General features: G+C 43.7%; 1 protein-coding gene across 11 annotated transcripts in view; it reads right to left on the reverse strand.

Moving 5' to 3' along the window:
- The window catches only part of LOC8036454, a 115,866-nt gene that overhangs the window by 32,450 nt on the left and 70,921 nt on the right, over positions 1-12,495 (reverse strand). For all 11 annotated transcript variants that reach the window (XM_040501399.1, XM_040501398.1, XM_040501396.1 and 8 more), the window contains 3 exons: positions 11,738-11,849; positions 6,629-6,734; positions 4,279-4,332 (listed from right to left, as the gene is read on the reverse strand). In XM_040501399.1, coding sequence (XP_040357333.1) covers positions 4,279-4,332; positions 6,629-6,734; positions 11,738-11,849 — 272 coding nt within the window. The remainder of the gene's footprint in view (positions 1-4,278; positions 4,333-6,628; positions 6,735-11,737; positions 11,850-12,495) is intronic.

The following is a 12,495-nucleotide window of genomic DNA, read 5'->3' on the forward strand; positions in this document are numbered from 1 at the left end:
GTTGACAACAATTTATAATGTTTCCTTTTTTCTGACTTTAAACTCAGAATCAATCTATATTCATAAAGGCTATGAATTTTTAATAGGCTAAACTTACTAAACAAACTGCCGGTATGGAAATCATAAGGCACGTTGCATATTATTCGAACCATTTTTTTCTGCAGTAAAAATAATTTTTGCAGGTTTGTGAATGTGGTGTTACCCCAGACGAGGTTGCAGTAGCTGAGATGAGAATAGAATAAAGAATTGTAAATTAGAAGCTTCACACTAACTGGGAGTGTTTTGCCGTTATGGAATGTCAGACCTATGATGGTTGATAATTTTGCAAGTAAGTGGTTAATGTGACTGTCCCACAACATATGTTCTGAAAATATGACTCCTAGACTTTTAAAATTACTGACAATTTCAATTGGCGTAGAGTCAAGCACAATGCTTCTCGTTAGATGTACGCACTTATTTTTGGGTCGAAAAATGATAGCTTTAGTTTTATCAGTATTAATTTTTAAGCAGTTATCTTTTGCCCATACCCCAAGTTTGGACAAACTGTCATTGGCGATTGTGACAAGATCATCGCTATTATCTGAAGAAAAGAATAAGCTACTGTCGTCGGCATATATGACAAATTTTGCCTGACTTATGTTTACAATGTCATTTATGTACATATTAAAAAGAAACGGTCCAAGAATGCTCCCCTGTGGGACGCCAGAGTGAATAGGTTTAACGTCAGAAGAAAATTGGCCAATAGAAACATATTGGCAACGGTGTTGCAAGTAGGAACGTAGAAGTTCTAAAGGCAACCCGCGGACACCATAAAGCTCAATTTTTTTAAGTAAGATGTTATGGTTGATAAAATCAAAGGCTTTCGTGAAGTCAACGAATATACCTAGAACCTGCTTTTTTTCCTCGAATTTCTTTAAAATATATTCTTTTTGCTCTAGTAATGCTAATTCGGTCGATCGACCTTTCCTAAAACCAAATTGGGCGGGAGTCAGCAGGTTATGCTTATCAGAAAATTGAACTAGACGACTATGTATTATTTTTTCTAGGCCTTTGGAGAATAACGGGAGGATAGAAAGGGGTCGATAGTTGCCGAGTATATTTTTATCACCCTTTTTATGCAACACTGCCACTTTCGCCATCTGCATCTTTTCAGGAAATAACCCCGTTGTTAAAGACAGATTAAAAATGTGACACAGACAGGGTGCTACTAAGTCAAGTATGTATTTAATAGGTCGAATTTGCAAATTATCACAGTCACAGCTACTGCTATTTTTCAGTTGCATAAAAACGGAGCAAACCTCAGAATTTGTGACGGGTTCAAGAAAAATAGAATGGTTATTTCTATACTCTAAGTAACCGCGGAACGCATCTGTGGTAGTATTGTCACTAACTAAGCCTGCAAAGTAGTCATTAAAAGTATTAGCTAAAGAATTACCATTCAAGTACACCCCTTCATGGACAATGCTATCTATAGGCTGCCGATTTGGAACGCGATTTAAAACGGTGTTCAATTTTCTCCAGACAACATCCGCACGTGTAGATTGCGCCTGAAAAGAGTTGGTGTGATACACCGTCTTAGCTTTCCGTAGTATTTTTGTTAATTGATTTCGATACACCTTAAAACTTAAAAGCTGAGACGGCTCTCTAGTTTTAAGGAATTTCTGGTATAGCATATTTTTTTTCTCAATTTTCTTCAACAATTCAGGCGTTATCCATGGCTTGCGAATCTTTTTAAACACTTTCAAGGTTTTCCAAGGAAAATGACGATTGTAAATAGTTGTAACTTTCTCCAAAAATGTATTATACGCAAGATTAACATCCTCACAGTTGTATATTGGGCTCCAATTAATTTGAGAGATATCTGCTTTAAAAGCATTTAATCTGTCGTTTGTTATGTCTTGAAACACAAATGTTCCTGTGTCTCTAACTTCTTTATATGGTTTGGTATTTAAGCATAGGAATATTGGAAGGTGGTCACTAATATCATAACCTAGCGTTCCGGATGTAATCTTATCAGGCTGTGCGTTTGTAATAAAAAGATCGATCATTGTTTCACTACGCACTGTGACTCTAGTGGGAGATTCAATAACGTTGACACATCCGTTTGTTTCGATTAAAATATTAAATTCACGCTTACAAGCGCTATCTTTCAACATATCGATATTGAAGTCTCCCCCCAAAATTAAATCGTAATGGTTATCATTTGCGACCTGCAAAAACCGCTCGCAGAATTGAAAGAAGAAAATACTGCGGCCATCTGGTGGTCGATAAAGTACACTTATAACAGTATTCCCTGTTCTCACAGAAAGCACTTCATAGTCTGGAGTGATACAGCAATAATCAGCCCAAAGTTCACACTTTATTGATTTATTTACAAGCAAACACACACCTCCCCCGCGACGAGATTTGCGATTCAAGAAGTAAGTGGAATATAATGGCATTTGAAGTGCTTCGGTTTCTGTTGCATACCACGTTTCGGTTAACATTATTATATCAAATGAAAATTGAAACTGTGCAAAAAGAACTTCTAAACTAAGCTCTTTATTTTTAGCAGATTGTGCATTAACGTGAAAACATTTTAAAAAACGCTCGTCCTCGCCACCAAGAAGCTGTTTCAGCTCCCGAGGAAGCACATTTTCATGATAAAGCATTACGGAAGATGGATCCTTCTTTTAACCTTTCACGTGACATCTAAGGCAGTTTAAGCAGAGAATCTGCAGACTCTCTGCTTAACTGCAGTTTGTTTGAATTATCAGAAATGAATTTCTGATAATTCAAACAAACTCCATGGCTTCCTGGAGTTTAAATTAATGACAGTCTACTACACACTGTCATTAACGCATCACTGTTTACGAGGTCCGTAGGGTTTTGCACTGCCTTATTGTGCCGATGCCGAGACCGGCAGGAGTGGCACCCTGACCGATGTCCGAGGCCAGAGGGGTTCCTCGAGATCAAAAAAGTTTCGAGATTCCAGGGTTCATGGGAAACCCCGGGTTCTTAGGAACTCGGTTTGAGAAACCATGCAGTAGCTACCCATACGTGCACTCTCCAGCCACGAGCTGTTTGAGGGCCAACAAAACATAGAGTCACTGACAGGGTGAGAGCAGCAGCGCATGCCTCGCCTCGAGCGCACGCTTCTGTCCTGCTGTGGCTGCACTAGACACCCAAGAGTTATTGAAGGTAGAAACCTCACGCCGGAAGTGGGACAACCCTATCTCCTCCCTGCGTTCTCACCTTGTCAGCGACTACAGTAAACTCTCAGTTCAGCGAACATCGGTTTAACAAATATTTCGGAAAAACAAACTTTAAAGAAATCCCTGGCAGTTTTCCTATAAACGAATTAACAAATTTCGGAATAGCAAATATTTCAGTTCAATGAACTTGATCGGTGGACCCAGAATTTTTTTTGGAATTAGTTCAACGAAGTTTTGTGCTCTGCAGTGCTGGCGTAGCCGACGCCCGCCACCCTGCCGCCGCTGCCTCTGCAGTGGCGGCGTATCATTGCAGGCATTTATGGCACCGCCAAGGCAAAGCGGCGTTGCGGTAAACAAAAAGAAACCACGTGGTGTGTCTGTTTTTTCTTTGTGATCGGTTCCGTTCGGCCATCTTAGTTTTGGGTAACAACGGTAGGACAAGTTTGTGCGCCCACTTTCGTAATGAGTACGACGAAACGGAAGCAGTTGCCTCTATCAGACAAGCTCAAAATCATTCAGTGCCTGGACAACGGTCAAAGGCAAGTGGTCAAAAGCAAGCGAAGGACTATGGAATTCCACCGCTGACATTGGCAACAATGGTGAAGCAAATGTCTTGAAGGAGAAACTGTGTTTAATTCTAACAGGAAACAACTCTGCACGGGATCTAATTCAAGACAGTGGACAATACCGTCGCGATATGGCTTCGTCATAGCAACAAGCTCTGCCAGAGGAAGTGCAAAAAAACATAGACTCCCTGACAGCTTTGTTACTTTATGCGCTTTAAGAGCGTCGGTGCAAATGAAAATTAGATTTTTTTCCAAAACAAGAAAAGCGGCAACATAACTGTCATGCACTTTGTATATATCGGCGTATATGACTCCACAAATTGCATTTCACACTTTGCACCAGCGCTCTTAAAGCGCATAAAGTAACAAAATGCATTCACAAGTGAATGCATTTTCACAAGTGTCACTACTGACAACAGCGACGGGTCTCGAATGTCCGCCCAATTTATGACTGGCCAAGATGTGTCTGCAGATGTGTGGCAAAACGGACTGCTTGAAGAAGACAATTCTACGCTTACCTCCTGGACGAAGCCATATTCTGCCAATCTGGTTGCATGATGGAATTTGTACACCTGAAAAGAGAAAGAGAGATCCTCTATCACCGTCGCAGAACCATTGGGCAAATGAGCTGGTTTTGCGAAAAAAGGGCTTCACTAGGTGCCCGGGCCCAAGACAAAAACGCTTTAACTACAAGCTCTTTATGATTTGAGAAGTTGAGTGTGTTGGTGACAAAAAAATACAAACAAAAGAGTGACATAGGGGACAAAACAAATGATGCGACTTTCCTTCCATCTGTTTTGACTTTCGTCCTTTGTTTTCGAGTTCCTTACCTCTGCAATTCCCAATGTTTCAATTTCGTAAACGGAAGTCCACCATCAATGTCTTTCCAGTACATACACAGAGACCAAGCAAAAAAATGTATGTGGTCCCCAAAATTCGCTAGCAGAAAAAACATCACCCCGAACGAAGACTTGACACTAAAAGTAGCCATAGTGTCCCGCAGGGCATAAAAATGTGGCATCCTCCCCACACCCAAAGGACACATTCGTGGAGTGTGCATTTCTTCCACACCCAATAAACCTAAACATTGCATATGGTTGAACTTGCTCATAACTAAGGTTTGCTGTTTTTGATGGTAACCGATAAACCCCAAAAAAGTAACCCTCAAGCCGAATTAATCAAAATTAGGGAAAACTGAGAAAACAAAACAAAAAAACTACTTGGTGAAGTTATAAATGAATAGGAAAAATCAAAGCTACAGAAGAAGGAGCCTCCATCGACAGCTGTTTTATGTTGACGCAGAACACAGCCCACACTGAACTTCTCACTTTGGAAACAACACCCCTCTTTTCCATCTCTCATCGGTACCGGTATGTTTTCCCAAGCATTTGGGTCGTGCCCATGTTTCCTGGAGGTTGGGGTGTGTTTGTCCCGTTTTCTTCAAGAACCGTAGACAGACTTTCGGATCAACACGAAAAATTGACACTAAAAAAGGCTGAATCTGTTGAAAAATCTGAATCCCGAAAGAACACCCCCAAATTCGAAGACAAATTAACCCCCCAAAACCCGGAATCCCAACTTAAAGACTGCACGTGAAAGTTGGGTCCACACGTAACAGTTGCTTTTTGAAGCATCATACTGTAACTCAAACAGCTGACCATGTTTTTGCAACAGACAAGTGGCCCAGCTTGCCACCAGAGGAGTAGGTATGAGCCACTGAATGATCTTGCAACTAGTACTATTTCGTAATATTTAAAAGGTAACTTGTTTTCATTACAGGACTTTACAATGGACAACAGACAACCTTAAAAAAAAATACACCACTTGAGGCTACACTAGTAGCTATTCAGAGGTTCAGATATAACTAGGCTGGGCACTTTCCGGTTTTAACCGAACAACACCGATAAACGTCTGCCGGGGACAGAAATACAAGATCGGTTAAAACCAAAAAAACATTGGTGATTGAATATTTTCGGCCTGATTAAAACCAAAAAACACTGGTCGTTAAATGTTTCCGCCCTAGCAAGCACTTCTTTTCTAAACTCCTCCCCCGTAGAGGTTTGTCAAATGTGTTATCTCGTGGATCCTGCACCCTTCAAGTGTCTATTCAGAGGTCGCTGTAGTTCTTGGAAAACACTGCAAACATCAGTGTGGTCCAGGGCCAGTGACTTTGAAGAATGTGTCTCTTCGCCTGAGGAACAGAGATGCCTTCATTGTTATCTGTTTAGTTTTCAAGGGGTTCCAGGCTAAGGGTTTGGTTTAATATCACCCTGTCTTAATTTCACTGGAACTGTTCCACTTTTTTGAGTAGGTGGACTGGCGGGTGTAGGGTTTGCCCACCTTGTAGTCGCAGAAGGTGCTCTGAAAATCTTGCCACTTCCTTGGTAAAACGCAGATTCTGAGCACCTTTTCTCAAGTTTCAATGACAAAAACTGAACTAAAAAACCAGATGTAGAAGCGCGTCTTTTTGTAAATTCTGGGAATTTGGAAAAACACATATGCAGACAGACTGCAATTAGTGCTGCAACTATAACAAAAAAAAAACGCCTCCAACGTTTGACGTGCACATCGGGTGCCCTCAAAATAATGAACATCATTTATTCTCGCTGTGGCAGCATTTATTCACGTTAACTAAGGCTGTACAGAGCCCAATTTTTGTCACTGATAATCACCGATTTTAGCCTCGTCACGAGTCATCCAATGGAAATACGCCGGTGCTTAAAAAAATAAATAAACCTAAAAACATCCGATTTTTCTCATTAATAAACACCAGAAAATACACATTCTATATATAACAAACACGTCTAGTCGAATGACTGAGCTTGTTATAGCTATCCCGCTGCCACTGAATCAGGAATTGCCTTTTACCTGTAGGTGAGGCAACATGTAGCCAGCGTTGGCCAGCGACTGGGAATACTCGTAGATCTCAGTACACTGAATGGCTTCGTTGGATGCAAACTCTTCGAAAGGCAACCTGGAAAAGACGCGGACGACGCACATATGACAAATGCAGAACGGCACTCTGGAGGACCGGGACACGTACCAAACGCTGGCCTAGCTCTCCATGTGATGTTTAGTAGTGCAACGTTTTATGAAAGTACTTCTACGACGCCAAAATGTAAGCTAAAACTCAAGCATGGTCTTTGCAATAAACTTGTCGAGCCCACACTGGAAGGAGTGATGGTACCGTTCCACTCCTTATCCTTTTATTGACAAATTTTATAATAACCATGACAGTAACAAAATATGCAGACTGCAATTAGTACAAGCATTAACATAAAGAAAACTCACGGTAATTTGAAACCACTTTGTTAAAACCTTTTGGCGTGACAACGTCTCACCTGAAGGGGTGTATGCACAGAAACTTGTGCAACGGAAATAGATAATCCGCTCGACACATTTCCGGCTCGGAATTTCGAACCCCCTCTGAATGAGCGACCTGAAGATTGCGTTGATGCGCTGTCACACTGACGGCGCTTCTCGCTAATGTAAGTGCCTTTGGTTATATGCACTCTCAATAGTCTTTACCTGCAACAATCTCCAAAATGCTGCAAGAGCGCAGCTCTCAAGCGGCCGTTTCCGGCTTGAACGGCGTCGCCGTCGGCGTAACCGCGGCGACGTTTCGGCACCGTACTGAAACGTCTGCGCGGGGTCACGTGACGTCACGGGGGTCGCGTGACCTCAGGGGTTGTCACCATGGTCACGACACCTCAGGGGGGTCACGTGACCCCGGTGACGTCATATGACCCCCGTGAGGTCATGTGACCCCGGTGAGGTCACGTGACCCCCGTGAAGTCATGTGACCCCCGTGAGATCATGTGACCCCGGTGACGTAACGTGAGCCCCGTGAGGTAATGTGACTCCTGTGAGGTCATGAGAGTCACGTGACCTCACGGTTATGCCGACGCTGCTCGGAGGGAGGAGTAGCAGGCGGGATGAGGAGGTGAGGAGAAGGGAGGAAGGATATACCTTCCCTTCAGTACCCTTCCCTCGTCCTCCTCAAAAGCTGCACTCCAATTCGGCGTTACAGAGAGTGGTAAACGGCTTTCATTTTTTATCCTTTTTCTTCTGTCGAGAGATGTCGCAGAGTCGCGACTGTAGAGCCAATCCAAGAGCGATGGAATAGCCGCCGGTTGGCGCCCAGGGAGGAGCGAGGCCTCTGTGAGAGGCCACATCAGCGCTGAAATGCTACGACAGATTTTGTCTGCTTTGAAAAGTTTTGTTTCCGAAGATCAAATTTGACTCACGTTTTGATCTGCGCTTGTTTCCATTACATCAAAATAAATCTGTTACATTCGATATGTGCATTTTACTTCACTAGACTTGATATGTAGAGGTTGGCATGGCTAAAACTTGCGGCCGTGTCGTATACGCAGCCTATCCATTTTGTTTCAAGTATGAACGTGATTTTGGCACTTGCACAAACAACGATGTTGAAAAGAACCTTTTCATATTATTTCAAAGGCTACACTTCCAAACTTGGTTACACAGAGTTGTGCCTTTTGATTGTCCACGTTTATGCCGAAATGTTAAAGGGAAGATGGGGCGCGGTTCTGCATTTGAGAAAAAGCAATTGAATTGTGTTCACTTGGCCGTTAGAATAACAGATATCACAATTATATTTCAATGCAACGTGCCGGAGAGCCATAAGAGCAATCTCAAAATAGGGCTAAAGCCCCGCCTACCTAGCCTTGGGCAGCCAAAAGATCCATCGATGACGTCACGTACAGCAAATGTCTTTTGCGTTTTCTCACATTTAACAATACTTGCGCAGCAAATGGTTTGGATATTCGGGTCCACAAGGTAAAAATACACACAAGGTAAAAATACACCAGAATTCACTTCTAACTCATTTTTTTTCAAGAACCTCCGTAGCTTCCCTTTAAATTGCAGAAAGTATGGAGTCGTCAATCTCTCACAGAAAGCGCCATGGATAGAAAAAGTTGCATCGGCAGTTGTTTAAATTAATTTTGGCAACGAGGGCGACAATGTTAAAAGCGTTCTTAGCGTGCTGCACCCGATGCAACGAGACTGGCTAACCACAACTTTTCCCCATAAGAAAATACTAATAAAAAGAGGTTTTTGTTTTCTTTTATGAAGTTTCAAGTAAGCTTTATTCAAAACGTTTCGGTGTCTCTGTAAACTTAATTATCGAGAGTCAGCTGTGTAGGAATGTCATATACTTGCAATTTTGTACCACAAAGCACAAGAATCCGGAAAAAAAACAACTACAGAGGTTAACCTGGTTCATGAAGCAGCTTTGTTGGCATGTAAGTCCAGGACAAAAAAGAAAAAAAATATACAAGCTTGATTATGCTAACAGACTAAAGAGCACATCCCATACTCCATTTATTGCTTAAACTAGACTTTTCATTCTTTTATTATAATCCTTTTTTTTAATTTTGATTAATTATTGTTTTATTATTTTTAATCAAAACGTGCCATTTTTGCCAGCTTGTTTTCATGCAAATAAAATCACATACTCTTCCAGAGCAGCTGTGCTTTGCAGGCTCAGTGGTTATAGCATCGAAACATATTCTGCGTTAAAAAAAATGAAAGCCGTTTACAAATCCCTGTAACGCCGAATTGGAGCGCAGCTCTTGAGGAGGAGGAGTGAAGGGTACTGAGGGGAGGGTAGACCCCTCCTCCTCCCCTCATTCTTTAATATGCTCCGGGGGGCGGTCACGTGACCTCGGGGGGGGGGGGGGGGGTGTCACGTGACTTCGGGGAGGGGGGTCACGTGACCTCGGGGGGTCACGTGACCTCAGAGGGGTCACGTGGGGGTCACCTTGGGGTCACGTGACCTTGAGATGACCTTGGGAGGGGTCACGTGACCTTGGGGGCCACGTGACCTTGGGGAGGAGACCACGTGACCTCGGGGGTCACGTGACCTCAGAGGGGTCACGTGACTTGGGGGTCACGTGACCTTCAAAGGGTCACGTGGGGTCTTGGGGTCACGTGACCTTGAGATGACCTTGGGAGGGGTCACGTGACCTCGAGGGGTCACGTGACCTTGAGATGACCTTGGTTACGCCGACGGCGACGCCGCTCAAGCCGGGAACGGGCCCCTAAGAGCTGCGCTCTAACAAACTACCGTCATATTCCGACAGATGGCCCCCCCCCCTAAAAGATAACCCACCACTACATAATCATAGTGTTCAGACCAATGATAAACTTGGCACAAATGCAGGTAGTAACTATGGCGGGATATACACCAACTCATGTTTACAAACAAACCGGAGCGCCCGGAGTGCCCCTAGCGGACGCCACCGGCGCCGCGTATGCGCGATGGGGGTGTGGGCAAGAAGCTCGCCGTCGCCCATAATCAAACCATTGAAATGCGATGTTGTCGGCGTCGGTGTGAGTCCCCGCTATCTTTTTCGCATTGCAATTGTTGATTCTACGTCCTCCTAACGATGTCTGACTACTTGAGCGGCGTCAGCGAAATTAACGAGGCTCGTTACACCGCAAAACTTCGCGTGAATAATCTGACATGCAGCGATTCATTCCGCGTGGACGCCGCAGAACGTACGCTAAGATTCACATGATGAAATTTCCTTCGCAATTTTCAGTAGCGACGTCGCTTGGACTGCAAAAGCGTGAACCGTAGCTGAGATGGTCGACGTCGATACTGAAAATCGCAAGCAGAATCTAACCAAGTGGATCCGGCATAACAAGTCGGTGATGGCCACTGGTAACAATGATTAACATCTCCTTGTATCTACTGTTTACATCGAGCCTGCTTACCAACCTTCAAACTTAAGTCTTTTGAGGCCTGCACTTACTTCTTATCGCAAGTACCGGGCCCACGTTTGGTCTATGGGCCGGTGTCCTCTAAAAGAGCAGACGACAAGCAGAAACGTTTGAAAGAGCAGACGACAGTTCGAACGATCAGGCGACCGTTCGAACTTGAAGACGCACTGAACGTAGTCTGCAGGTGGTCCGTACAACTTGACGGTTTTCCGGCGTTCATTTTGGAACAAAACAAATAAATCTGATGGCCATAAGTATCCGTGAATTCAACCCAAAATGCTTCCCGCCCAAGCAATCGTGGTCCGACGGCGTCTGGTTTTCCCTTTTCACGGCACATATCCATGTTCTCGGACGAACCGAGCGCATGAAAACTGACCTTCAAACCTTTCTCGACCCTTTTGCTACAGCCCAGTCGCAGCATTTTGACAAGAAGGCAGGTTTTTGTCTGGTTCCTTTCAAAACAACGCAGGTATGCACGTCTCAAATGGGCACTTCCGCCCACAGCCTCGGACCGGAAGTGCGTTTGACGCGCCACCATCGCGCCGTGATGTAATAGAGACGAGTTCGTGTATACTGTAGAATACCGTGCATCCGCCAATTCCACACTAAGTGCCCACCCCCAAAATTTGAAACATCTGAAAAAAATATGCACGGTACATATATATGTGAAAGTGATGACCTCACATGCACCCATCCACTATTTTTTTGCAATTATCTTCAAATTTTGAGTGGGCGCTTTGCTCGGTATTTTACGGTAAGCGAACAATGCTGACTGGGAAGTATCATTAGCATTGTTTCGCCGCTGCTCGCCGCAATAGGAACATATGGTATAAAAATAAGATTTTTAAACATTTCTTGGTTGCACTCAATTTTGTTCCCGATTTTAGGTGGGCTATCTCTCAGGATATTAGGGTACTTTTAGATCATGTCTTCCTGCCAAAGTTGTTATTGCGGCGAGAGACAATGAAGCAAAGATGACTAACTCCCAGTCAGCAAAGCTCGCTTCTGTACTGCCATAGCTAACTAGCCGCACTTATGCCGAGGTCATCATTGATCCAAACACTACGATTACTGGGAGTGGGCTATCTTTCGGCATTCAAAATAAATAGCAAATCAAGCCAAAATAGGGGTGGGCTATGTTTTGGGGCAGGGGCATCTCTCAGGATATTAGGTAGGAAGGATCATCGTCAGCAGGGCTGTGGAAGGAGTGAGGGGTGCCCTCACATGTGACTGGATCCAAGAAGCACCATCTTGCTCGACTTGCAGGCAAAGGAGCCAAACTCCACTTGGGCCATGAGGTAGCAGAAGTGGGAGGCAGACAGACACCCCTTGCTTGCTGCACAGACAACACAAGCCACACATTGGAGTCCATCCAGCTTGAACGTCGAGCGGTTCCTCCGGCCGTCCTCGAGGCAAACAGAGTCAAACAAGCTCGGAGAGATGCCATACAACCGACGTGAAGAAACTAGAGACAAGTTCAGACAGTAACTAAAATGACAGCTAGTCACCGGGATAACCGCATGCTATGCACCATGTGACAAATGATGTAAGGACTTGTTCCTATATGCATAAGCGATCCAAAGTAAAAGCCCGCATTCCCCTACATCTGCAATTGCAACCAAAAGCAACATGGTCAATTCTTAATTTAAACTCGGAGACACAGAAAAATAAAATGATGAACAAGATGATTTGATTGTATTTTATTCATTTCATTTCTCAGTGCGTCAATGTTTAGATTATGATCTTTCCTAACCATAACCAGCTAGCTTGCATACTTTCACTTTATGCAATGGTCAATTAATTTATTTTTAAGATTGACTGTCACATGGCTGACTTTAGGTTTACAGTAAATCATACATGCTGGCAATACAACCAATGCAGGTGACGCAAGTGTCTGGGCTGACCACATCACCACGCTATCAAACAATGGCTTGGCACATGCTTCAGTTTAATATACTTAAAGATGATGCAAAATATACAAA

Source organism: Ixodes scapularis, unplaced genomic scaffold, assembly GCF_016920785.2.
Source record: "Ixodes scapularis isolate PalLabHiFi unplaced genomic scaffold, ASM1692078v2 PGA_scaffold3__209_contigs__length_174095766, whole genome shotgun sequence".
Taxonomy (NCBI): Eukaryota; Metazoa; Arthropoda; class Arachnida; order Ixodida; family Ixodidae; genus Ixodes; species Ixodes scapularis.